Genomic DNA, 27956 nt, shown 5'->3' with positions numbered 1-27956 from the left:
TGCAGCTGGAGTTAAACAGAACTGCCTGACGACCAGCTCCAGGTTCAGAGGTTGTTTGAGGAACCTGCAACTTGTGAAGTCTCATCTGAGCAATGCGCTGAACCTTGGCTCCGCCCACTTCCTGCAGGGCATCACTCCTGAATCGTGTCCTGCGGTTTAATGACGTCTCACCCTGCTGTGACAAGAACTGAGATTTCGATGATTGTTGTTCAGCTGATTTGTTTTATACCGTTTCCAAACTTCATGTGAAGCATTAAAGACCTTCTGAAGAAATATTTTGGTTACATTTATTTATCGTGTGTACAAAGACGTCTTACATACAGCATTCTGTCATTAAACCACAGAAGAAGAAGTGTGCTCAGTCACTCATTTTAATGGAGTTCAGGTAAAGACACATTCAGTGAGAGACTTATGAAACCTGGCACCAGGGGGAGTGGTCAGCTTGTGGTCTGACATTAGGGGCGGAGTCTGTCTGTCCACAATCACAGATGCATACCAGTAAATCAATCAATTAATAAACAAAATGACATGGAAATCAATAAGTTAATGGACAGATGAGTACAATAATTCAGAAAAGGGTTCCATGGCACAGTTCTATTGCATCATGGGTAAATACTGAGCTTAGCTGGTTGCTGTGCGAGCAGTTGAAGACAGGAAGCAGTTTACATCAGACTTTCAAAATAAAAGATCCTCACCAGGTGGGACAGGTAAAGCCAGAGTGACCAAACACACCAATCCTGTTTAATTTTATTTTACCTGGAAGGAATTGATTTCACACATCAGAAGGTTCTGTTCTGCATCTGTTGCTATGGGAACACGTTGATGGCGTCTGACCTGTCTGTGATGTATAACTAACTCGTGTACAGGTGCTGCTTTCTTGTGTGTGTGTGAACATGCATGTGTGCGTGTTTCAGAATTTCCAGAAGTTTCCATGGTGTGTCGCTGCAGTCACAGAGTGCTGTTGGCTCTACAGTCCCCTACATCTCCCATAATGCAGCAGAGGCCTCCAGCTTCAGTTCTGAAAGTGAGACAGTTTTAATCAGCTCTGTGGAGACAGGAATATATTTTACTGCTTAAAGTTAGAAAAAGGAAAATGAAATGAAAGTTAGCAGCACAGCATAAAAAAAGGGGAAATAATCCACTTTAGCTGTGTTGTAGATCTTGTGGTAGATGAGAAGGTGCCTTCTGGTGGTCATACCTTTACTTTAGCTTTAGCTCGACTTTTCATTGGTCTGCAGAGAGATTCCTGAAACTAAAATCTGAGCAGGAACAACTAAACAGCCTCATCTTATTTCATCGCAGGCACACACTTGATGCTTTTCTTTCATCCCTCTTACCTGAGATGTGAGTGAGGAGTCGAGGTAAATTCAACAAATTCAGAACTTGTTTCATCTTAATCAGTGAAATCATCTGTATATCAGACATAATGGGCATTTTCCTTGGGGGGGCTGATAGATTTACTGATTTGTTTTCCACCACAGAATGGGGGCCTTCTGCATGGAGGGCGGTCTGTTGGTTTCAGCTCTAAAGAGTCCTTAATCTGGGGTTGAGTGTGTGAAAGTGTTCATTTCTACAGACATCAAACCCATTAGAACCAAAGAAGGTCCAGTTACTGCAAATGTCATAAAAACATAAAAAACAAAGCAAAGACGATGAAACTTTGACATGTTTGTGTATAAATGATGAACTTCCTGGGCTCACATTCATTATTATTACATAGAGATCTTCTGAATTTTATTCTTACAAATGTGTGTCCGAAAACATGCAGTAGCACAAGCTGTTCATGTGCACAAGTTATCAGCTGTTGTTCCAAACCACCATAATGCAAGTGCTGTTTATGGTGATTTCCATTCAGAAAGGCCCCCAGTTAACCACTTATAGAAACAAAAAACAACACAGTGCGCTTTACAAAATGTAATGAAAAAATAATACTTGGAAAACCCTCATAAAAGTGCATGTGAAGAAGACAAATATTAAAAAGTACAGGAACTTTTTAATATTTGCCAGACATGGTCCCATTGGTGGGATGACCTACCAAGTGAACCCCCTCTACCTTCAAGAGGCTCTTGAAAACTCTGCTTTACTGAGTGTAACTCCTCTCATAACAAACTAACAACCAACTATACTTATTAATTTCCCTCTCCTCTCACCTAAAAACATTCTCCCTCTAGCTGCCTCTGGAAGTTGTCGCCACTTGTCGTTGTCAAGTGGCGAGTCATCTTTCAAATATACTTGGTTGTTAATTCTCCTTTTTCCTTGTAAGTTGATTTGGATAAAAGCATCTGTGAATGTTATGCATAAATGTAAATGTAACTCATAAAATAAAATGTGTGGAAAAAAAAGTCTGGTTGGATGCATTCCAGAAAAATAATAACACAGACTCCAAATAACTACATAAATCAAACAAGTCAGAGGCCATTCTGATAAACTGATGATGAATTTAAGGAAATAAGGACATGCTGATGCTGTGATTGTTCAGAGCTGGGATCATGTCTACACACATTCCTGTACAAGTTGATAAATTCCACATTTTGCATCATACACACATCTAAGCAGGCTTAATCAATGAAGGCCATGGATTCTAGATCAGAGCCAGAACCTGTGAATCCAGGTAACAGGAGGCAATGTTAGCACAGCATGCTGGCAGACCCATGTTAGCTATAACAGGACAAATGGACCTTATGGATTGATCTATGGCTGATCAGCTGTCATTCACCAATCACCATCTACACATCCCTCAGTGATCATATCCAAACAGACCTTCTCCATTTCTTCCTGTCCACCGTTTCCAACTGATCAGAGGTTCTGATCAGAGGTTCTGATCAGTTGGAAAGAGGCTGTGCAAGCAGAATGTAACCAGTGTTGTCATGCCTCAATCAGCAACCAGTCCAGACTCCACCTGTTAGGGCGGGTCCTGGTCCTCCTTGTTACCTGTGATGTCATTAATCAATCACATGATCAGGAGACACCTCGGTTTCTTTATGGACGACAACTCGGGTGACGGACAGCTCAGGATGCTGTCGGCGCGCCTCGCTGAGTGCCTCTGCCAAGGCCTTCAAAAGAGACACGGGGGTCAGTGCCTGGACCGGGTCTGGGTCTGAGTCTGAACAGGTCCAGGTATGTCCAGGTGACCTTCTGTTTCATTCTGGTTCTGTATCTAGTCAGTGAGTAAAGAATGGTGACTTTACCTGGTCGTGGTCAATTTCTGTGTCTCCGGAAATCACAATTCTCTTCTCGATTCTGGTTTCTGAAATTCCTCCTTTCACCGTCTGTGGACAAAGGTACCGAAACAGCAACTCAGACCACAGAATCAGAACTTCTCATTTCTGCAGAATGACACGTATTTCTGATGTCTCTTTTGTTTTAAGGTTTTTCAGTGTGGATATTTCCCATCAGCAACAGAAAAGATGCACATGAACAAACAATGCTCATGGTGTGACCTCAGATGTGGGTGGTGTTGCCGTGCTTACAGCGTTACCTTGGTGATTTGGGTGGTGGTGGTCATGTTGGAGGTCTCTGCGGTGTAGGTCTGGGAGCTCAGCAGCAGACCTGCCGGAGGATCAGAGTCCACTTGGCTCTGAAAGACACAACCCATGAAATGCAGCAGCGGATCAATATCTTTCATTTCTACAAAACTGTTTGATCACAAAGAAATGCGGATCTTTGATCAATGAAACACCTTCCTCACCCCAGGAGCTTCGTATGTGAGAGTCTTCCTCATTACTGGGACCTCCTGAAACACACAAAGCACCAACATGAACAGCTGTTCAGCAGCTGGATCTGCCTCAGATGGCAACAAGCAGCATGTGTACGGGAAAGGGTTAGTGGATCAGACCTCAGGTATTCCTGGGGTTACCTCCCACAGAGGTAAATGGGCAAGTGTAACTGGGGCAGGTGTAATTTGGGCAGGTAAATATACAGATGTAACTGGGACAGGGGTAACTGACGGGTAAATGGACATTTGTAATTGAGGCAGGGGTGACTGTGACAGGTAAATGGACTGGGAAAGGTAAATATGTAACTAGGACAGGCAAATAGGCAGGTGTAACTGGGGTAGGTGTATCTGGGACAGGTGTAACTGGGACAGGTAACTGGGATAGATGTAACTGGTACAGGTGTAACTGGGACTGGTAAATGGAACAAGTTGTTACTGGAACAGGTGTAACTGGGACAGGTGTAACTGAGGCAGGTGCATCTGGGACAAGTGTAACTGGGACAGGTAACTGGGATAGATGTAACTGGTACAGGTGTAACTGGGACTGGTAAATGGAACAAGTTGTTACTGGAACAGGTGTAACTGGGACAGGTGTAACTGAGGCAGGTGCATCTGGGACAAGTGTAACTGGGACAGGTAACTGGGATAGATGTAACTGGTACAGGTGTAACTGGGACTGGTAAATGGAACAAGTTGTTACTGGAACAGGTGTAACTAGGGCAGGTCTCAGGTTTCTCAGGTGTTACCTCCTGCAGAGGTTTGGAGTCGTCGTCTTCGTCATCGCTGTGGGCAGATGCTTGAGTACGATTGATTGAGTACCTGGACTTGAGGTGGGGTAAACTGGTGGGGGGAGAGTTTTCTTCAGACGCTTCTTCGTCCAGTGACTCTGGGTCTGAGTCTTCATTGTCATGGTGATGTCTGGAGGTCAGGACCAAGTTGGGTCTGGTGGAGCTGTTAGCCTCTGTGCTAACAAACTGCTCCTCAAAGCTAATCGCTAAGGTAACATTAATACTGTCATTATTGGCATCATTAGTGTGTGGGGGTGGAGCCTGTCTGAACGCAGCCTCCATTGCCTCCTCCACTGCTGCCTGCGCCAACACACTAATAGCATCTTCACTAGCCTCACTAACATCTTCATTGCTATCAGTGCTAGTTTGGCTCTTGGGCTCATCATCACTGACATCATCATCGTTATCATCATCGTCATCACTGACCTCATGTTTAGCCACGTTAGCATCATTAGCATAGCTACTGTCATTGTTGCTGGCCCATTGCTGTGTGACATTATCAGAATGCATTATTCCAGCTCCTGGTGGGGGTGGCGGTGTGTTAGTGGGGGGCGATCCCACCAGAATTTTTTCTACCTGAGGCTTGTCAGCAATTGGCTGGTCCTGATCACATGATTCTGTCAGCAGAAAGACCTTCTCCACTTTCTCTGAAGTCTGAAACAGAAGGTAAAGACAAAAATCGTTAGGTGATGGGACTTTCGATCTGTAGGGCAGATGGAGTAGAAGTGTAGGCGAGAGCTCCAGGGAATGCTAAACTTTTCAAAAAACCTAGCCCTCAAACTTAATTGGTAGGAAGAATTGTTTTTTGTCTTCTTTAATATCCCGTCCTGTTTTGCCCTTTATCGATAACAAACTTATTCCACTAGTTCATTCATGTACTTATCAAAGTATTGTCATCAGTATTGTCATCTCGGATCACGCCCCTATTGTCCTAACCATGTCTTTTCCTGGCCTCCCTCAGAGGAACAGACAGTGACGATTCAATTCAACTTTGCTGTCAGATGATAACTTTGTCAAATTCATGCAGGAAGAAATAGCCTTTTTTCTTACTACAAATTTGTCTCCAGACACTTCTTGTTTAATTCTGTGGGATGCTCTTAAGGCCTACCTTCGGGGGAAGATTATAGCCTACACCGCTCAAGTGAACTGAAAATCTCACCAAGAGCAATCAGACCTTGCCCACCAAATCAGAGAGATTGACAAACAATACGCCCAGACGAAGTGTCCAGATTTGTATAAAAAACGGTTGGCACTTAAGACCAAATTCGATCTGATCACTGCCTACTCAATTGAACAATCACTTTTAAAGAGTAAAACCATGTTTGACATATATGGAGACAAATCTGACAAATTATTCACCAATCAACTCAAAGGTCATAAAGCAAAACAAAATATTTCTAAAATCGGGTTACCAAATGGCCTTATAACTGCAGATCACCTACAAATTAATGAAGCATTCAGGGACTTTTACACACAGCTTTATACCTCAGATTGTCAGAGTGATTCTACTGCAATTTCTGACTTTCTAAGTGGTCTTAACATCCCTAGTCTTTCATCAGACATAAAAAAAAAGATTGGAAGAACCTATATCCCAGGCAGAAATAGCTTCAGCCATCTCTTCAATGCAGTCAGGCAAGTGCCCGGGTCCCGATGCCGATGGCAGAACTTTTTAAGAAATTCTCTCTATTGCTTTCCCAATGTTATGCTCAGTCCTCTCTGAATCTTGCAGGCAAGGTTAACTTCCTCCATCATTTACGGAGGCCTGTATCATTAACCTTATTGCAAATAAGGGTAAAGATCCGACTGAATGTGCCTCCCACAGGCCTATTACCCTCCTTAACACGGATGCTAAAATTGTAGCCAAGGTCCTAGCCCACAGATTGGAGACTGTCCTCCCTTCAACCATATCTAAAGGCTAAATTGGCTTTGCTAAAGGCAGGCAATCTTATTTCAATATAAGACGACTGCTTGACATGATCTACTCTCCCTCTGAATATATCCCAGAATGCGTCGTCTCTCTCGAAGCAGAGAAAGCATTAGACCGGGTTGATATTTGCTTATTTGCTGTGCTGGACAAATTTAGGTTATTTTTTAGGTAAATTAGGTAAATTTTTAGGTAAAATTTAGGTAAATATTAGATCTCTCCCTTTGAAGTCTCTGTTAGTGAATGATTTGATCTGTGATCATCATATTGATATATTTTGTCTTACAGAAACCTGGCTGCAGCAGGAGGATCATGTTAGCATTAATGAATCAACTCCCTCTGACTATTTAAATGTTCACGTTCCTCCAACCACAGGCAGAGGAGGAGGAGTGGCAGCTATCTTCAGATCAGGGTTACTAATCAGTCCTAGACCCAAGATTAGTTTTAGCTCTTTTGAATCTCTGATCCTCAGTTTTTCCCACCCAAAGTGGAAATCACAAAAACCTCTTGTGTTTGTTGTTGTGTATCGTCCACCTGGCCCTTATATAACCCTGTCTTGTCTGACCATTTCTTGATAACTTTTGAATTTACATTACTTGACAAAAGAATTTTACATATAGAAGGTGTCTATCAGAGAATGCTCTAACCAGTTTTAAAGAATTGATTTCATCATCCTTTTCTTCACTGACATGTGCTGATATGACAGAGGACGACTACCTACATTTTAAACCAGCAATACTTGACTCGCTTGTTGACAGCACTATAGTTTCAATGCGTACAACACTGGACAATGTTGATCTGTGACCATGGGTGAGGCTTGGGACAAAGATGAATTAAAAAGTTTTTCCTTCCGGATCAGCTTTTTCTTCACCACAATGGACCAGAGTAGACCCTTATTGCTGATGACTTCCATCTCTGGCATCTTACCACCAATAACCTTAAGTACTTGAACAACCTCTGCCAAAGTGACAGATGAGTCTTCCCATAAGTCCTCAAATTCTTTTTTCTTTTCTTATTTCCCTCTCTGAGTTGCAGAAATGTTTGCCAGAACATCCTTGAGGCCAGCTGGAAGTCCAAGTTTTAGCTTTAACCATCAATGCTGCAGTCCCCTGGGATAACCAGGCCTGTAAGGCCTCCTTCTCCAGCTTGACAGCTTCCCTCACCTCTGGTGTCCAATATTAGTAAGCCCTCTTGTTACCGCCATTACCGGCACCAAAACCCTTCAGATAAGGGAGGCCCAGTCATGCCTCTTCAGATCACGCCATCATTGCCCACATGGGGCGTTAAAGTCCCCAAGGGGAACCACTGAATACTCAGGTGGTGCTCCTCCAGGACACCAACCAGAGACCCCAAGAAGGCAGAGTAATCCGAGTTGCTGCTTGGTGCATATGCACAAACAACAGTCAAAACCTCCTCTCCTGCAACTTGCAGTCACAGAGAGGTGACCCCCTCACTCACTGGGGAGAACTCCAACACTAAGGTGCTCAACTGGGGGCTTGTGAGTATCCCCACACCTACCGCATGCCTCTCCCCCTAGACAACTCCAGAGTATGACAGTCCAACTCCTTTCTAGGAGTTTGGTTCCAGAGCCAACGCTGTGTGTGGAGGTGAGCCTTAATAGATCTAGTTGGTACCGCTCTAGACATAGCAAAGTGCTTTTTTGAGAGTGGTTCTGCGGCTGCCCTCCATCACTCCCTCTCCCACCTGTAAAACAAAGACTCATACATCAGGATGCTCTTTGCTAACTTCAGCCTTCAATACAGTTATCCCCCACAAAGTCACCCATAAACTATTCTTTACAGGGAGGCCACAGTCTATCAAGATTGGTAACAAGACCTCAGCCAGCACAAGTACACATACTGGCATTCCACAAGGATGTGTCCTCAGCCCCATCCTCTCCACCCTGATCACCCATGACTGCGTCACCACCTACAAGGATAACATCATCCTGAAGTTCGCTGACGACACTGCAGTGATCGGTTGCTTCACTGGGGAGGACGAAACAGTCTATATCAGGGAGGTGGACAATCTGGTGCCATAGTGCGATGAGAATAATGTCACCCTCAACACAGACAAGACGACGGAGTTGACATGAAGAAAGCATAAAAGGTAACCTCATCAGCCACTGGTCATTCAAAAACTTGTAGTGGAGAGATTGGCTTCAAGTGTCTAGGCGCCCGCATCAATGAGAACCTCACCTAGACATCAAGAGGGCTCAGCAGCAGCTGTACATCCTGAGGAGGCTGAGGAAGTTTGGTTTGTCCACTAAAATCCTCGGTAACTTTTACAGCTGCATGGTTGAGAGCACCCTGACCAACTGTGGTATGGCAGCACAACAGCTGTGCCCACAGAGACTGGTGAAGACCACCAAAAGATCACCAGGACACGATTTCCCTCTCAGAATCAGAAAATACTTTTTTATTAATTATTTTTGCAACAGGCAGCTTGCAGCTAACGCGCATGTGCACAATTATTGAGTTGCAAGAGGGGGGAAAACACAGCATCCAGACTATGCTCCTTGGGGAGTACAATGTGGGGCAACCTCAAGAACAGCAAACATTAGCTCACCATCCAACATAGACTCCAAACATAAGCAAACATTTGCTCGCTTCTCAAATAAAAATGCAAAACAACTTGAAAGCGTGGGATGGGGGTAAGCCCAGAGAGTTGCTATGTCTGGCTCTCAACCAGTGTCTCAGTTCACAGGATGTCATCGTGATACCACAGCAGGTTGCCATGGAGAAGTCCTTGATTGGGTCCCAGACGGAGTCAACAATCACTAGGTGTCCGTGAAGGAAGGGAGGGAGGAAAAATAGTTCAGAGCGTCTCACAACAGCGATCTCAGGGGGGGGGTTGTTATAGTAGCAGCCTTGGCCGAGGCGGTCAAAAAGCTCCTCGGCGGCAAAGCCCCAGGGGTGGATGAGGTCCGTCCACAGTTACTCAAGGCTCTGGATGTTGTAGGGCTGTCTTGGTTGACACACCTCTGCAACATCGCGTGGACATGGGGACAGTGCCTCTGGACTAGCAGATCGGGGTGGTGGTCCCCCTCTTTAAAAAGGGGGACCGGAGGGTGTGTTCCAACTATAGGGGGATCGCACTCCTCAGCCTCCCTGGTAAGGTCTATTAGGGGGTACTGGAGAGCAGGATCCGTCGGATAGTCAAACCTCGGATTCAGGAGGTGCAGTGTGGCTTTTGTCCTGGCTGTGGAACAGTGGACCAGCTCTACACCCTCAGCAGGGTCCTGGAGGGTGCATGAGAGTTCGCCCCAACCTGTCTACATGTGTTTTGTGGACATGCAGAAGGTGTTCGACCGTGTTCCTCAGGGAGTCCTGTAGGGGGGGTGCTCCGGGAGTATGGAGTGCCGGACCCCTTGATAGGGGCTGTTCGATGTCTGTATGACCGGTGTCAGAGTTTGGTCGGCATTGCCAGCAGTAAGTTGGACGTGTTTCCAGTGAGAGTTGGACTCCGTCAGGGCTGCCTTTTGTCACCGATTTTGTTCATAATTTTCCTGGACAGAGTTTCTAGGCGCAGCCAGGGCGTTTAGGGGGTCCAATTTGGTGACCTCAGAATCGGGTCTCTTCTTTTTGCGGAAGATGTGGTCCTGTCAGTGTCGTCGGGCTGTGACCTCTCACTGGAACAGTTCGCAGCCCCACCCTACACGGTGTTGACGGTGCACCGCTTCCCCCCTGAGCTGCCAGATGGTGGACCAGAATCTCTTCGAGGCTGTCTGGAAATCGTTCTCCAAGGCCTCACAGAACTCCTGCCAAGCCAGAGTTTTTGCCTCAGCAACCGCAGAGGCTGCACTCCACTTGGCCTATCGGTACCCATCAGCTGCTTCCAGAGTCCCACTGACCAAAAAGGTCTGATAGGACTCCTTCTTCAGCTTGATGGAGACCACCAACGGGTTCAGGGATTACCGCCATGACAGGCACCAACCACCTTACAGCCACAGCTCCGGTCAGCCGCCTCAACAATAGAGGCACGGCACATGGCCCATTCGGAGGTATTACAATTGACCCTAAAAGAATCAGTGATTAATGAGTACGCTACAAGCTGCCCGGAGTTACTAATAAGTAAAACCATACAATGAAAAAATGTATGTAAGTCATATTCTTTGGGTGCAGTAAGGGGACACGTCTACCCTATGAACCCTAATCCCTCTTACAAGGACTTTATCAGCTAAAATATGAATGATAAAACAAAAAATATATCATAAAACAGATTGAAGGGTACACAGACAGGTAAACAGGCACCTTCAGCAGGTTGTGCTCCCTGAAGGTTTGTTGATCTCTGGCCGACTTCAGCAGAGCTGTCAGCTCAGGAGACATTTCATCAAATGTAGGTTTGGGCTGCACAGATTAAACAAACACAGTGAGGACAGACAAAAAGGTAAACTGTTGATCAGTGGCCACAGGAAGGATAAATTAATGAAAGGAACAAAAACTGTGAAAAGGGTGTAGCCATGCAGGAGGTGGGTGTTAGTGTGGGGTTAAGTGGCTGATAATCAACAATTAGACTTTAAACAGAACCAGTGTTATCTGGGTTACAACACGGGTCATAACCCCTCTCTTCATGTATAGTCCTGCGCTCAGGTCCTGGACAGCCCAAACTCAGACAGCATAAACTAAGAATCAACCTACAAACATCGATGAAAGGATTGAAGTGTTCTGCATTACTCTGGGTGTGGACCAATAGCTGAACATCTACAGCAGACCACATAGACTGTTGGTAGAACGTCCCTGACTTTTCCTGCATGTTTGTGAGAACCAACAACAACTGGAGCTGCAATAAACTGAATATAAGAGCCTGTGTTATTCTGGTAACACAATCATGTGTACAGTCAAGTGATGTAAACAGGAAAAATACTGATGGGACAACAACTAGAGTACAAAATATGAGTTTCAACAGCAAAAAGGTTCCATTTGTCATCAATAAACTCATACTGTTCCCAAGGCTCCACCCCTCATGTTCTGTGTCTTTATATGCCAGTTTTAAGTCTTTCTACAGTTATTTTGTATCTGTGGAGATTTTTTTATTTTTGTGTCTCTTTGGGGATTGTGTCGTAATTTTGTGTATCTTTGTGGTATTACTTCTTGACTGGAATGTTAGGTTTGACAAAAAAAAGTAGCAGCTTTAAAGGAAAAAGCTTCAGTAAGTCAAAGTAATCTAATAAAATAAAAATGTCAGTTTACAAGAAGCAAAAAGCAGTAAAATAAACAAGCTCCGCCCGCAGTAGCCATTCAGAACCCACACAGCACAAAGTTAAAAAACAACAACAACTAATAGTGCTCCATTTTGATAAGAGAAGAAGAAACAAAATGGCCTCTGGGATGAGGTGATTGAGTAAGCTGAGCAGATTTGAAACTGAACGCTGGAACTTCTCACTTCTTCTTTCAAAGGAGGCACGAGACCAGGGGAAGACCTGAGTCTGATCCGCTTCGGTTTGGTAGGAGTGAATTAGGAGGAGGAACAGAGGTGGGTCAATGAGAATGTGTTAATAAAAGTTAAATCCATGTCTGAAATAGGAGTCTCAGAAAGGAAACTTCAGCTTCATCTATGGGTTCCAGTCATGATGCTGGTTTGCTGCACACCTCTGGCAGAGTTGCTAAGCGTCACGCTTCGAGTGTGACAGTCACGCATTTTGACCCATTCTCACACTACAAGCCACACTTGACATTTCTCACGCTTATTTCCCCATTCAATACTCTGATTGACTGACTGAGATAACCAATCCATCAGTCCTTTGTGCCTAAATCTAACCAACTATGGAAGGCACCACACAATATAAACCAATCAGAAGCAACATAAGGCGGGTCTTGGTGTCTCTAATTATCTTTCACACAACAGCGCCGACATTTAAAAACCACTCGACGTTCTCCTGCTTACTAGAACACAGACAGGACACAACTACCCTATTTTGTTCACTGTTGATTCGCGGTTTGTCCTTGAGTTTCCTAGTTAATATGTACCATTTTAAGGCTACTATAAGTCTATCATTGTACTGTATTTGTTGCAGAGCTGTGTAACATTTATTTGCCCCTTCTCTTGCCCAGTTCACACTTGAAAAAGAGACTCTAATGTTAGTCTCAATGTGTGTGTGTGTGAGAGTTACAGACTTGTAAATATCAATTTAGACCCCCCTAAAGCAGTGTTTCTAAATTCTAAATTTCAAGGTCTATCCTTAACTCTGACAGTGTATAAATAGACCCATTGGGATCCATTTGTAGACTGTCAGAGTTATAGATTCAACAAGTTCAATTTAGACCCCCCTAAAGGCATAAATCTACATTACCTACAACATGAGACATGTCCCCAGCTAAATGATGGAGAGTTGGTTGAAATTAAATATTGACAAATAAATGTATTTGGTACTGGTAAACCACAGTGCAGGGAGAGCAGCTGGCATGGAGGTGAGGACATCAGTCTTAAGGTATAAATTGACGTTAAAACAGGCCAAATCGATATTAAAAAAGGCCAGTGGTTAGCGGCGATGCGTTTGAAAAAACGTGGCGAACACATCATGTCACTAAGGTCTCACTCTTGTCATTTTCTGAAACTTGGCAGCCCTGCCTCAGGTGTATCACATTCAGCTGATGCTGGAAAAATTTCCCCGTTTTCCCAGACAGTCGATGAGTGCTTAGTGTGTCAACTGCATTAGATGGTATTTTAAATACCACAGGACTGAAAACCCAGAGTTGAAGTTCAAGTTAACTCACTGTGATCCCGCTTTGTAATTCAGACATCAGGGGCCAGATGCATAAAACTATTTTCTCTGCTTTATAAAGCTGTTTGCATATATGGTTCTATTTTCTAACTCTCAGTCATCCAAAACTATAGGAGGAGACACAGATGGATCATGGGAGGTTTGCTGTTAAACAGCCCTGTGGAAGCAGAAGGGACAATCTGATGCCATCAGAACCCTCTCTGAAGTTTTCTGTTTAAAGTCGCATCACAGTCGGTCTTCCAGACATGAAACACGATGCAGGTGCTTATAGCAGCCACAGTTACGCTAAACAAGATAAAGTTAAAACTGATCAGAAACAAAAAACCAGAAAAGATATAAACATCCTCCAGAGGAAGCTCTGTGAAAGTCTGTTTAATTTTATAGAAAATCATGTGGCCTCAAATTGTGTTTCATTACTTTAAAATGCGTGTTATCATGCTTTCAATAACGCTTGAGGTGGGAACATTGGGCCTCATGCAAGAACAATTTTCTTATTTTTATTCTAAATTTCTCTCACTTTTTCATAAGAATGTCTTGTATGAACACGTCATGTCAGATTCAACAAACCCTCCTACAAAGTAGTGTCAGCAGTGGAAGTGCAGGACCTGCTAAAGCAAAGAAAGCAATTACGAGTGCTGTTAATTCCATGTCCCCTGTAGTTCGTAATGTCACCGAATTAAAGAAGAAATGGCTTGATATGAAAACAGCTTATAACATTTTTTTTTTAAAACTCTAGCCATGGGCAGGCGCTCGATAACTGCAACTAAAGTCGTGCAATCAGTTGCCTCATCATGATGGCACTTTGACGGGGCAGTCAATGGGGGTCTTCTGGCACAACACCTTCAGGTTTGCCTGGGCTGGTTCAGGTAGTGGGAGACACTTGTTCATGGCAATATTGTGCAAAACACAGCATGCCTTCAATAGAGCAGTCCTCCCCACCCCACCAAATACGAAAACATTGGTGAATGCGCAAATTCTTTTAAATAACTCGCACGCACGACTTAAGAACAAATCTGTTCGTACGAACGGTTCTTGCATGAGGCCCATTCTTACTTTAATAGTAAGAGTGTATGAGCAGGAAAAGGCACGTTTGTTTATGTCTGGCCACCCTAACCCGCCCTAACCCATCAGGTCTCCTCCTGAATCTTCAGGGTTCTGCAATTTTCTGAGCTCCAGTTTTCAGTTTAAATCTCACTTCCTGTTTCAGTGCTGTGACAGATCACATATCACCATGAGGACGCCGTGTTTGCTCCTCATGCTCGTTTCCATGCCAACCATCATACCACTCTGGGCATCTGTGGAGATATCCAGCTGGGCCCAGGCCTGAAGTCATCCAAAGGGGATTTAGGAGGAATTAATGGAGTCAAAGATGACATCACAGAGACTCCGCTGCCACAAAGGTCCAAAGTTCTGGTTCTGCTGGTTTCAGCCATACTGGTGACATCATAGGTGCTGGGCAGCAGCTCCGGTGGTGAGGTGGGTGTCTTAACCTCACTGATGGTGATCAACGGTCTTCCTGTGATGACATCATCAGTGGCAGACACTGGGATGACTCTGACCTGCTGGTCTGCCTTAATGCATGCTGTCGTCATGGTAACATCGCCCCTGGTCATCATGGTGAAGACCCTGCCCGAGGCTGTGTCATAGCTCTGCCCCACCATGTGGCACTTCTCTCCAATTGGCTGAGGAGCTTGGTTTGTCATGATCCCGCTCCCCTGGAGCGCACAGGTGAGCGACATCACACACACACACAGATCAGCAAGTAACCAATCAGGTGGCACCTGACACCTCATATTACCTGAAGATTTACTCACCTTTACTGGGGTTCCAGTGAGGTACCAAAGTTTTGTCAAGGTTCTCTGAAAGTTCTACCAAGGTTCCACTGATGTTCTAACAATGTTCTAATGAGGTTCCTTATTGGTTACACTGAGACAATGGTGACGTCCTACCAAAATTACACAAAGTTTCTACTGGAGATCCACCAAAGTTCTGCTTAGGTTCTACTTAAGTTCACTGAAGGTTCAGGAGGTTCAGTTGTAGATCTATCAGGGCTCCATAGAGGCTCTACCAAGATTCTCCTGAGGTTCCATATAGCTCATATTGAGGTTGAATTATGGCTTCACTGAGGTTTTACTGTACTCAACCATGGTTTTTACAATGTTTCTGGGGTGGAGGATCTACCAAGGTTTTAATGAGGTTTCATAGAAGTTCTGCCAAGACGGTACAAGGGTTTTACTGAGGTTTTGAAAAAGGTTCTACCAAAGTTCTATTGACGTTCAACAGGTTCCGCTATGGCTTTACTGAGGTTCTACTTAAGGCTATCAAGGTTCCACAGAGGCTCGTTATTGATTACAGAGAGACTCCATTAAGGCCCTTGTGACGCTTTAATTAGGTTCTACTGAAGTTCTACCAACATTTCGCAGAGGTTGTGCAAAGGGTCTATCAAGGGTTCAATTGAGGTTTTACTTAAGTAATGCCAAGGTTTCACAGGGGTTCTATAGAGGTTCTGTTGGAGTTGTATTTGGACTCTATCGGGATTCTATTAAGGGTTTAAAGACCAGTATCCTATGGTATCTTATACCCGGTACCAGTGACTGGATAGTGTAGTGGTAAGATTGCTGCCTTTCATGATTCCCTTATGCTACCTGCCTACCTGGGATATGAGTGTATGTCGCTTTGGATAAAAGTGTCTGCCAAATGCATAAACAACCAGTACCCTATGGTATCTTATACCTGGTACAATTATCTTATGATAGCTTATAGCTGGTACTAGTATGTTATAGTATCTTATAATTGGTATCAGTATCTTACAGTAGGTTATAATTGGTACCAATAACCTATGGTAGGTTATACCTGGTGCCAGTATGTTATGGTATGGATCACCAGCAGGTACTACCTGGATACAAGCACCTGTCTGATGTCAGTTTGTGTGACAGATGTCAGCTGCTGCTGGATGACTGTTCACACGGTTTCCCACCTGGATGTACCTGCAGGACTTCTGACCACATCTCACCTCATCCGGCTCTAGTGGCTCGATCATTGGGTAGTCGTCGATTCGTCGGAGAGGCGAGGAGGCCAGACGCTTCTCCCACTCGGTCACTCCTCCTTGTCTTTCTTCTCCCTCTAAGAAGGAGCGTCTGAGGGCGCTAATTGTGCTCTGAGGTTTCTGCACTTCTTCAGGACTCTCAGATGTCTCCTAAAACCGAGAGAAAGGAGATACGGTGTCAGATCTATTCTCAATGTACTAAAACATCAACAACAGGGATGTAACAAAGTTCTTTAGCAAATCATTAAATTAAATAGTGATCAAAGTAGCCAAAAAAAACTATTTGTTTCCCCCTCCCCTTTTTGCATGACATTGCAAGCTCCCGTTGCCTCTCTAGAACGAGCCACTTCCACCCAGCTCACCAGCTGCTCAGCAGCTGCTCAGCAGCTGCTCAGCAGGAGATACAGAAGCATACGAAGCTAGAATAGACTGAGAAACAGCTTCTATCTGTGGGCTGTCCAACTTTCATCTGAACACACTACAATAATACACCAGTAATTACACTTGTGTATATTGTCTTGTCTGCTTTTATTTATTTATTTATTATTATAGTTTTAACCCTTTTTACTTTTTAGAGATGCTTTTTCAGAGGTTGCCAATTTAATTTAATTGTATAGATGCCTGTACAATGACAATAAAGACTAAAACAAACAGATTAAAATCCGTGTAGCCTGTAACGCTGTGCTGTATGAGTGTGTGCGTGAATGGCTGAACATGATTTGTAGTGTTTGTATACGAAAAGTATAATAGTACCATGTTTTCTTGCCAAGTTGTGACCTAGATGAACAGTTGAATAAATGAAACCATCTTTACCTTTGTATGATGACAGAGTGAAAAAAGTTAAAGGTGAAACACTTCTCCAATACAGCAGCTCCCACCCTCAATCACTCAAACTCCCAGCATGCAGTGCGGAACAGTGGAGTAATCGGATTACCTGGGTTTTCAGGTCTTCATCCTGATCAGACTGTCAGACAGATAGATAGACAGGTTGGTTAAAATTAACAGGTGTTTCCACAGTGGAAACATTAGCCCTGACTCCCGAGCCCAGTGCAGGTGTTTACCTCGGTCAGCTCTCCATCCACAGCGGTGTCAGTCAGCTCAGTCTGAACAAGCAAACAAAGTCTGAGTGTAAACAAATGTGAACTTCTTCACTGTCCTTGACTTTTTCCAGTTAATAAAGTTGATGAGTGTGAGACAAAAACATGTGTCCAGGTGCAGATGGGAGAGACAGGTAAACGGGCGAGATAATTACTTTGGTATCATGTTTCTGAAGAGTTGGAGGACTCTGCTCAGAAATTTCTGTTGCTTTTATCTCCATCTCCTTCTCCTCCAGCTGCTGCTGCAGCTCCTCCTTCTCTACCTGCTGCACCTCCTCCACCACCACCAGCACCTCCTCTACTAGGAAAGAAAAAGGAGCAGTTAATCTAACATAATTGATCAACTTCTTTACTCCTGTCTCTCTTTTTAATATCAGTGTTTCCTGGTGAGGATACAAAAGAAACATGGCGGCCATCATGGACCTCTTATTGATCCTCAGACTGACTGACTTGCTGCTTTGCCCTTTAATAACTGGGACAGTTATAGTCTGATTTGGTGTTTTCAGCTCTTCTGACTGGCTGGCCTAACTCCTCTCTGATTGGAAGTTTCTTACCTGGCTCCTCCCTCCTCTCCTCCACCCTCCTCTCAGGTGTGACAGTGGTGATGAGGTCACTGACTGCGATGGCTTTAGACGCTCCATACAGCCCCGAGCCCATGTCTGTGCACACAGAGTTGTGATGTCATCATGATGTCAGGGGTAAACAGACATGAATGCAGCAGGCAGCAGCAGTTTCCATAGTAACCATTGTGATGCTCAGCCACTAGGCAGCAAAGCATCAACACTGTACGTTTCCAAGGCAACGGCACACTTAGCCAATCAGAGCTCATGCACCACAGCCAGGGCTGATTGACCAATCACCACTGAGAACCATGGCCTGTCACCATCAAACAATTTGTTGGTGAGGACACACAGTGTCCTAACAGAAGCTAACGTTGTTAGTGTTCACTCGGCTCAAATAAAATTTCTTCCCATTTACTGTGAAGAGGATGACGACATGCACGGCCAAAATGAACTTTTCTTTTGCTCAACTAGCATAGCTTGTGGGGAAAAATAAAGTTAAACTTTTCAAGCAGCAGCACAGGCAACAGCCAATCAGATTGCCCGACTAAACACATGACTGACTGTTGCTAAGGTTCCACAGCTCAGAACCGCTCAGAATCGAGCATCAACACGGCGTGTCAGAGTGAATCCTGCCTGACTGTTCAAAGGAAAGAAAAGATTTCCCTCCATCATAAACCAGAAAACTTCTCAGTTTTTTTCTTTTCAGTGTTCGTATGTTGACACTGAGGTTTTGAGTCTGTGTTGTACCTGCACTCATTTGACATCTATTGGGACACGTTTGACTCAGTCCAATAGAACAGCTCTGCATCAGTTTGACTTCTTTCAGTGTTTGTTGACATCCGAAAAGTTTAATTCTGGTTTATGTTTTATCGTGGAGTTTAATTTTATGTAGAACCACCTCTTCGATGACAGCACAAAAGTCTAACAAAAACAGAGGAGCTGATTGGACAGAAATGAAGCAGCTGATCAGAGGCAGGTCTGAATAAAGAAGAGCCAATCACAACACAGCACCAAGCTGAATGAAGCATGACCTGTAGTACCCCAGTGGCCCAACAGAGGGCAGCAGTTACTGCAGCTTTAAGAACTACCTTCATGTGCACCATCGTTGACTTTGAGAGACGCTGTAATGGCTGGAGAGCCAATCAGAGAAGATGTGGGGGTGGCTCTGGAAGCTGAGGACCAATCAAAAATGGGTAATCTGCAAACTAAAAGTCAACCAGCCAATCACAGACTCCCTTACTACCACTGAGACCAGTCCCCGAAGTTCTAGGTTCATCCACAAGTATGAGAAAGAACTGAACTTAGTACTGAACTTGGTACAGATACTATCAGGATAACTCTAAATAAGACCTGAGCTACCAAAGTATCAGAACCATGGCTGTGAGTATCACTGCTGTAACTGTAACCAGCGCTGTAAATCCTGGATCCACAACAGGGATCAAGACTAATCCAATGGATCAAAACTACTAAAGCTGGACTAGGTCTTCTAATAAAACCAGTGTTACAGCTGTCAATATCAGAACCAGGGAAGGTACCATCACTGTCAGTACCTCCATCCAGACTGCGGCTGAGCAGGTTCCTCTTACTGACGCATCGTGGGAAATTCGGTGCGGGTCGGGAGATCTGAGAGCTGGCCCTCCGGCTCTGAATCTGAGTCCGACCACTGTACCGAAACTTTGAACCCAGAGACAGAAACTTCTTTGGAGGTTCCTCTGGAGACAACAGCCTGAAATACAGACAGCTGTCAGATCATTCTGGTTCCAGTGGGCCTCACGTTGGACCCCGATCACAGCCCACCTACCTGAAGAAGGAGTGGTGCTCCACACAGACCTTCCACAGCCTCTTCGCTGCTCTGTGGTTCAGCAGCTTAAAACCAATGATGGACTCAAACTGGTCAAACTGGGAACAGGCAGAGACAGTTTCTTGGGTAGATCTTCAGCTTTTTATTAAATTCTGAACAACAAAAGAAGTAATATCTCCCAGGGATGCTGAAAGCAGTTCCTGTTACACACCAACATCCTTGTGGTTTTTTTTTAATGTGTTCTCACCTCTCCGGGTCGGATCTTGATGTAGAAGTTGTTCCTTTTATACGAAATCTTCAGGATCTTTGGCCAAGAGAATCTATTGATCCTCAGTCTGTCTCTGTAGACCAGGAGACCACTACTGCACACGCCCAGCATGATGGCCACTCCCTCTGAGTCCTGCCCACACACACACACACACACACACACACACACACACACACACACACACACACACACAGAGACACACACACACACACACACACAGACACACACACACACACACACACACACAGACACACACACACACACACACACACAGAGACACACACACACACACAGAGACACACACACACACACACAGATGTGAAACATTTCCTTCAGCCCAGCAGGTGTTAAAAAGGTAAATCCAACCTCAGATGAACACGACACTCTAACCCTATTCAGTGAACACAAAGGAGTGGGAATAAACCCTTCCTGCTTCCACAGAAATTAAGAGGGTGAAAAGCTGTCAGGTGTTCACCGCAGGTTGGGTTTGACTTAATTTTGACACCTGGCGAGAACCAAGTCATGTTATTATTTCCTGATGGGTAAGAATTGAAGGAGGGTGTAATTATTTCTTCACATGACTGCATAGACACAGGTTAATAAGGGGCTAAAAATGAGCAGGAACCGTTAGACCAAATATTTTCAGTGTTTTAGATGCATCCCTGAGGATGCTGGACAGTCTCCTTATGGCACGCCTGGCACTCATATGTCAGCTCTGACCCACAGGGGTCCAAACAGCTTCAGTTTAACCATTACAGTCAGTGAAGACATGTTCAAGCTGAGACCAAAGGAACCACTTGTTTCTGATCACAAAGTTGAAAGAACCGAACTGAGAGTCTAAAATATGGACAGTCAAACTGGAACATTTTCAGCTGAACAGCATTGTGTAACACCACAAAAGAGGATTTGTCAACACGTTCTTTAACCTTAGCCGGACAGAGTCAAGCTGTTTAATAAACTACTGTACAGCTGAAGGAGGGATCGTGACAGGGAGGAGGATTCTGGATAATGTAGGAACAGGAAACACACATTTCCGAGGACCTTATAAAAACACAGCTACTCAGAGAAAACAGTCTTACCTCTGACTGAGCTGCAGAAAAGCAGTCAGGGCGGCTTCCTACCATCTTTATATTCAGAGACAGACAGAAACAGACAGAAGAAGAACTTGTCTAAATGTAGCGCACCAGTCAAATAGCAAGCTAACAATGCTAACAAAAGTAACAGCTCTTCCTGAAACACAGACAGAGGCAGCACCAGAGGCTCCAGAGGTCCTAAAACCATCCTGAAGCTCCCCCTGAGCTGTTTCACCTCAGTCCATCTTTTTCTGGCAGTCTGAACCAAAGGAAAACAGCTCTGGTGGAAAAATCATTACTGTAACACACACACAATTGATCGCAGAGAGGAAGTGGGTCATGTATTAGTGATGGATTGGATAGATGGGAGCAGAACACCAACAGTATTGACAGACTTTCCATTTCAGAACAAACCTGATTAAACAGTTTTCATTCGTATCACCAAGCAGACGTGGCCACATAGAGATATGATTTTAAATGACTACAGTCTCAGGTGATATCAACTGAGGTTCTAACGTATTCTCATGTGGTTCTCGCCTGTTTCCACTTATCAGGAGAAACAGCTTAGATGTTTCCGGACTCCTGCAGGTCTCCAGTCATATTAAAAGAGTTTCATAAACTCCATGTTCATGAGCAACACCAACTGAAAAATCAAAGTTGTTATGTGTGTGAGCTCCTGAAAGTGGATCTGCTTTAAAGAGTTGAAACTGAAACAGGTGAGTTAGAAGGCAAATCCTGCAGATGTTTGTCTTGTGGTGAAGCTGTAAGCTGGTCTTTACCTTTGCATGATGGAGGTCCACTCCGTACATGGAGAGTTTCTTTACATTTTCCAGGAAGTGCATCTCAGCTTCAGCAGGAGTCATTCCTCTGAAACACAGGAACTCGTGTTACTCCAGATGCCCTGAACACAGAAAAAGCTCAAACTGAACACATAACATCAGACAACCTGTAGGTTTTGTGGAGCTCCGTGATTTTCTCCTCCATCTCTTTGGTTTGATTCGGAGCGAAGCACAATCCACCGATGCAGTCTGGACCACACTCCTCTGAATCACAGGAACACAGACAGGTGGTCAGACTTCTGGGTTTCAGGTTACTGTTTCTGGATATTTTAGGGTGTTTTAAGTACCGGGATCGTAGTCTCCGAACTCTGACTGCACCGTGTAGGAGCCAAGGACGGTGTGAGTCGCAAACGAACAGGGAAGGCGACCAGAAACTATATCCTGTCTGAGCTGAAGACACAGGAAGTACCTGACAAACAAGAGAACATCACCTTCCTCGCAGTTAAAATACAAATATTAGGTCTGATCTACAGGTGTGTGAACCTACCTGGTGATGTCCTCAGACAACTGAGCAGGGTCAGGTGGATAAAACTTTACATTAAAGGAGAAGTTCCAAGGAACACCTGAAAAGTAAAGGGCACAGTCAGTTCACAGAGACAGGTAAACAAACCCTCACCTGATGACTTAACCTGTTAATCAAAATTGACCAATGAGGATCAAACTGACCTCTGACCTGCTTCTTCATCTCCTTCGCTGGATCCAACCAGTTCTACAACACAGAGGCCAGCATCAGATACGTGGGCAGGTGGTACAGGTGAACAGACAAATGAACATAAAGGTGGGACAGGTCAACAGACAGCTACCTTGTTGCCGTCGGCATCCCTGAAACACAGGGCAAAGTAGTCTCTCTCCAGCAGGTTCAGGTGTTCGCAGACCTTCTCAAACAGCTGTAGTCCTCTAGCTCGTTTCTGAGCAGAAACACATCAACCAGCCTCAGGTGAGTCTCGTTATCACTGCCATTGTCTCGGTGGTCATTTCTCAGGTGGTTCTGTCCACCTGCTCCCCCTCCCCTCCACTCCTCACCTCCACGTTGCAGGTATACAGCGACCCGTCCAGCAGTGTCACTCTGCTCTGCATCGTCCTGAAGCTCAGTGGGTTCCTGGCAGGAGAGTGGCCGACGAGACTGCTGGATGACAGCTGACTGGTCGAGTCCTCGGCCAATGAACTCCGCACCTGACTCTGGATTGGTCCTCCTTCTCTTCCCTGAGGACACAGGAAGTGATGTCACATTCAACCGTCTGACGTCATGAAATTTATTGATCATCGATTTATTGTGCCGTCACCTGTTTTGGCGTGGAGTGGGCGGCGGCTTCAGGGAGAGACTCCACCTCAGCAGGCTGGGCTTCACCTGGTTCAGTCGTCATGGTGATTGACCTAGGAGAGAGTAATGTCACCTTTTAATAACTGGGTTACCTTAAACAATGGTGATATCATTGGTGGAAAGTGGCATTCGCAGTCCAGCTTCCAGCAGAGCAAATTAAAGTTTTTGTGAATTTAAAGAAGAAAAAACTTGTAGAAATAGAAACAGAAATAGAAAAAAAACTTTATTCATCCCCCAATGGGGGAAATTCAAAGAGGCTGGTGATTGTAGAGGCTGATAGTGATAGGCTGATAGGAATAGTGAACTAGATAAACAAATGAAAGGTGAAGTCAGGCTGGATAACAAAAAAATAAAATAAAATATAAAATAACCAGGAGACGGGAAACAGACAACAGTGGAACCAAGGATCTAACAAAGACTGAGAGGAACATGGAGCTGAAATACAGAGGAGGCTGATGACTGAGCACAGGAAGCTAGATGTGTGTGGAGGAGCTGAGGAAACCAAACAGGGACTGAGAAAAGAACTAAAACCTAACAGGAAACACAAGAAAACAGAAAAACATGAAGCTAAATGACCAAAACAAACCAGAAAACCGTCTCACAAAATGGACTGAACACTAAAAATTAACACTAAGGAGTGAACAGCTCACAGAACCAAAGCAAAGGTCACAGAATATGATAGAAAAAAAGGGCGAGGCGTATAACTCAGGAAACTAAACTTGTCTGTGAAGATCAAAAACTCCAAAAAGGAGATCAAACTGAAACAGAAAATCCACAAACAAGAAAAGATTGTTTGAATAAAATAAAAACAGGTCAAACTAATTTAACACACATAGAGAACAGATTAAACAAATGTTCTCAGAACTTTTTCATAAACCTTAAACACAAAAAACCCCGAAGAAGGCAAAGGTCAGCAGATTTCACTCAGTTCGTCTCCATCTGATGAGGTCATTGCACCGGGCACCATGGTTACCATCTGCTGACCCTGTCCAGCTGTTAGGCAAATGGTTGCCATGGTAACAGAGGGGATTAGGTCTCATCTGATGTAATCTGATTTGGACAATGATGATGAAGATGTACTTGAATAAAATATTTGATAGTCTCTCAAAATAAAAAGTGTCAGACTTTTATTGTCCAACACGAACCCTCAGAGCTTTCTGTCCTTTCTCTGAGGAGTCTTCAGGAAACGTTCAAGGACCAGCAACATAAATCCGTTTTTACTGCATAATCTACATGTCATTTTCTGTGGTATGGCTGCAGCAGGCCTACGCCAGCAGGGTCCAATAACCTGAAGGTTGGCGGTTCACCTCCTTATCACAGCTGAGGTGCCTTTGAGCAAGGCACCGCACCCCCATGCTCCCGGGCTGTGATTGGCTGCCCACCGCTCCAGTGTGTGGCATCTGTCGCCCTGTGCATGTTGGGTGTGTGTGTCTGTGTGTGTGAGTGTGTGTGTGTGTGTGTGTGAGTGTGAGTGTGTGTGAGTGTGTGTGAGAGAGTGTGTGTGTGAGTGTGTGAGAGTGTGTGTGTGTGTGAGTGTGTGTGAGTGTGTGTGAGAGAGAGTGTGTGTGTGAGTGTGTGAGAGTGTGTGTGTGTGTGTGTGAGTGTGAGTGTGTGAGAGTGTGTGTGTGTGTGTGTGAGTGTGTGTGTGTGTGTGTGTGTGTGTGTGTGTGTGTGTGAGTGTGTGTGAGTGTGTGTGAGAGAGAGTGTGTGTGTGAGTGTGTGAGAGTGTGTGTGTGTGTGTGTGAGTGTGTGTGTGAGTGTGTGAGAGTGTGTGAGTGTGTGTGAGAGAGAGTGTGTGTGTGAGTGTGTGAGAGTGTGTGTGTGAGTGTGTGAGAGTGTGTGTGTGTGTGTGTGAGTGTGTGTGTGTGTGTGTGTGTGTGTGTGTGTGAGTGTGTGTGAGTGTGTGTGAGAGAGAGTGTGTGTGTGAGTGTGTGAGAGTGTGTGTGTGAGTGTGTGAGAGTGTGTGTGTGTGTGTGTGAGTGTGTGTGTGTGTGTGTGTGTGTGTGTGTGTGTGTGTGTGTGTGTGAGTGTGTGTGTGTGTGTGTGTGTGAGTGTGTGTGTGTGTGTGTGTGTGTGTGTCTCTGCACATCAGTCTGAGTGTTAACTTGTGATGACTATGACTATGACCCTTAAATCCATGACTTACAGATGAGTTTTGGTACTTTGTTGTTTACTATAGTTTCATCTGTGTTTTTGTATAAATAGGCTTGGCCTGTTGTGTGTGAATGTTAGAGCGGGATTAGAGGGGTTAATCTGAGCGAATATGTGTGTGTGGGAAACAACAACACATGATGATGTGTCCAGGATCAAAGGAAAACTAGCAGAAGATATACTGAGGGGCTAATTACAAAAAAAATCAATAACAGTAAACCTTTCTGCCTCTTAACATTTTGGTGACTTCTGGAGGTGTCTTTAACAGCTTCTAAAACATGGCAACAAATTCCCATGTACAGCTGATTCAAAGGTTTGATTTTATGAAAGTGATCTTTCATGCAGAGCCATAGAGCAGAAAGCTGTCCACCTTCACTTCCCCCCAGAACAGCTCTGACTGCTTTCAGTTAAAGAAATGCTGGTCAGGACAGTTTAACTGGACAACAGCCGACCGTTCACCCGACGGATCGACTCACTGATAAACTGGTTGGAAGCTGCATATTTTAATATCACGTGGTGTCAAGGTCCAGAGGACGGGTGCGCGCTTCTCTAAGCTTCAACCGTCTCAAACTCGGTGTGTAGGTAAAGTGGAGTTAACCCGATTAAGATCATCTTCATCAGATGACTCATCACATCTGAGATAAAAAAAAATAATAATTGTTTCTGGCGCGTCACAGATCAATGGACGCTGCGGCGGATGGGACACTCCCGGTGTGCGCGCGTGTGAGGCTTTGTGGTCCTGCAGCAGGACGCGCACACACCGAGCCGCAGTGTGACCATAAATGATGCTCTAATCATCTGATCGATAACAAACTGATACCTGATCACAGATCAATTACTTCTCTGCGTCTGAAAATCAAAACCTCATCCTTACCTGTCCGCGTGCAGGTCTCTCGCCCTCTGCCTCCCGGTAACGGACAGCTTTTCTTTTTTTTTTTTTTCATTAGGTCATCTCTTACCACGTCATGGCGTCGGTGACGTCGCCGCGCACGGAACAGCTGTCGGTGCTTTTAATTGTTTGTCCACATGAAATCACGTTAAAATGTGAGCAGCTGTTTGTGTGACAGGCGAGGTCAGATCACGTGATGCCCACAGATTGATCAGGTTGATGCTGACTCATCAGAAATGATTTCCAACTGTTGTTTGTTCATTTCTTTGAAATTAGTCTGTTTCAGCTCAGATGACGTCAGCTGCACTCACCTGTCTGCACCCTGGGGACAGGTGGACAAGCTCATGAGCAAGGAGAAGCTGTTCTGTGGGGGGGGCATCTAACCCACCACCCCCTCTCTGAGCCTCTGGGGGAGGAATGATTCCACCTAACTTATTGATCATGTGACCGCTTTGGTCCCATCATGTGATCACCAAAAGAGGGCGGGGCTTAGAGTTTACCCTCATAGAACCTGCTGCGTCTCCATGGTAACAGGTTGTGTTACTGATGAACAGACCATAAAATGTGGTCAGAACCACATCAGAACGATTGGTCCAGTAACTCACAGACAATCCATTTTTTTAACCAGAACTCAGAGTTCTGAATAAAGGTTTTGACACCAAAGAAGCTTCAAGGTCCAATAAAACGGCAGTTATTGATTACTCTAGGACAGTGTAGGAGCTGATTATTGATTATTGAACAGCAGCAGATATGAACTCTCTGAAGACTACACTCTACTTCACTCTAAGATGATCAATCAGCAGCTGATCAACTATCAGCTGATCACAGGAAACATCTGTTGTTGTTGTTTATAAGAGGAAAACCTGCTGAACAAAGTTTATTGCTTGTTTCATTACCGATGTGGTTCTGGTTCTTCAGAAATAAAAGAGGACTCTGTGACGAACTGATTCATTGTAAATGTGTGTGTGTTTGCATTTCAGCTGCTTTTAAGTAAACCAGTGGGGTCAAAGGTCACACCTGACTTCATATCCCACACGATAACATTGAATTAAAATGATGTTCTAAATAGATCAGATTGTAGATCTGATTGGAGCTTAAGTTCTGTTTGGTTTGTATGTTTGCCTCTGTTAAGATCCATGGAAAAACGTGAAGTTTGGACCCAAAACCAAACCAGCCGGAGGCAGAACAGGAGACAACAAAAGTCGCTAAATGAGCGATGCTGGGCAGGAAACTCCAGAAAACTAGAAAAATATGTGTGTTTCTTACCATTGGAGACAGGAGGAGGTCCATCCAGACCAGAGAAGAAGAAAGCATGAGGAAAATAATAACATTAAAGACATAAATCACAAGTTCTATAGAAAGTTCTGTAGAACCACAACAGAACCTCATGTTGATTTCAACAAACATTTCTGATTTACTGTATGTAACTGATTTAACTTAGAGATGTATTTACTTCTCTGGTACTGTTTTATAGTTCTGCTTCATTTTGCTAATGAGGAAACTGAAAGTGAAACAGAACCTTTCTGATGGGTGAAATCCCAACAAGATAAAGAAATAAGTCAATCACAGGGAATAAATAGATCAACACCATGTACATGAAAATAATACAGGAATAACAAAGAAATACATTCAGCTGTATAAATAAAAGTGAAGTCAATAATAAAATAAATATGGTCTAATTAAATAAAGTAAATAAATACAAATTAATACAAGTTGAAATGAAGCTGTTTAGAATTAAAGCAGAAAAATGTTTTTAT

General features: G+C 44.3%; 2 protein-coding genes across 10 annotated transcripts in view; one reads left to right on the top strand and one right to left on the bottom strand.

Annotated features, from left to right (window-relative positions):
- lama1 (laminin, alpha 1) overlaps positions 1-201 on the top strand; it is a 43712-nt gene extending 43511 nt beyond the window's left edge. The window contains exon 64 of the mRNA XM_072378980.1: positions 6-201. Coding sequence (XP_072235081.1) covers positions 6-160 — 155 coding nt within the window. The 3' untranslated portion in view covers positions 161-201. The remainder of the gene's footprint in view (positions 1-5) is intronic.
- An 89-nt stretch (positions 202-290) lies between these two features.
- LOC140284938 (band 4.1-like protein 3) lies at positions 291-26239 on the bottom strand. 9 transcript variants are annotated; one of them, XM_072378988.1, is made up of 27 exons: positions 26185-26239; positions 23122-23212; positions 22862-23041; positions 22642-22746; positions 22505-22547; positions 22326-22401; positions 22126-22247; positions 21946-22042; positions 21779-21866; positions 21006-21050; positions 19906-20058; positions 19659-19756; positions 19408-19583; positions 18946-19029; positions 17849-17953; positions 17450-17595; positions 17259-17300; positions 17132-17161; positions 16165-16347; positions 14435-14866; positions 10681-10776; positions 5080-5157; positions 3689-3733; positions 3479-3577; positions 3189-3269; positions 2932-3053; positions 291-1018 (listed from the first exon to the last, which is right to left on the bottom strand). In XM_072378988.1, the coding sequence occupies exons 2-26, from the start codon at positions 23200-23202 to the stop codon at positions 2943-2945; spliced, it is 2796 nt and encodes a 931-aa protein (XP_072235089.1). In that variant the 5' UTR covers positions 23203-23212; positions 26185-26239; the 3' UTR covers positions 291-1018; positions 2932-2942. The 9 variants fall into 9 exon arrangements, with proteins under 9 accessions (XP_072235089.1, XP_072235090.1, XP_072235094.1 ...); XM_072378989.1 differs by having other exon boundaries at positions 17450-17592; XM_072378993.1 differs by lacking the exon at positions 2932-3053.
- Positions 26240-27956: the final 1717 nt, after the last annotated feature.

The sequence above is a fragment of the Leuresthes tenuis genome, unplaced genomic scaffold, assembly GCF_036924035.1.
Source record: "Leuresthes tenuis unplaced genomic scaffold, fLeuTen1.0.hap1 SCAF_24, whole genome shotgun sequence".
In the NCBI taxonomy this organism is placed as follows: Eukaryota; Metazoa; Chordata; class Actinopteri; order Atheriniformes; family Atherinopsidae; genus Leuresthes; species Leuresthes tenuis.
Note: the sequence above shows the minus strand (reverse complement) of the source record. Positions and strands in the feature narration are given on the sequence as shown.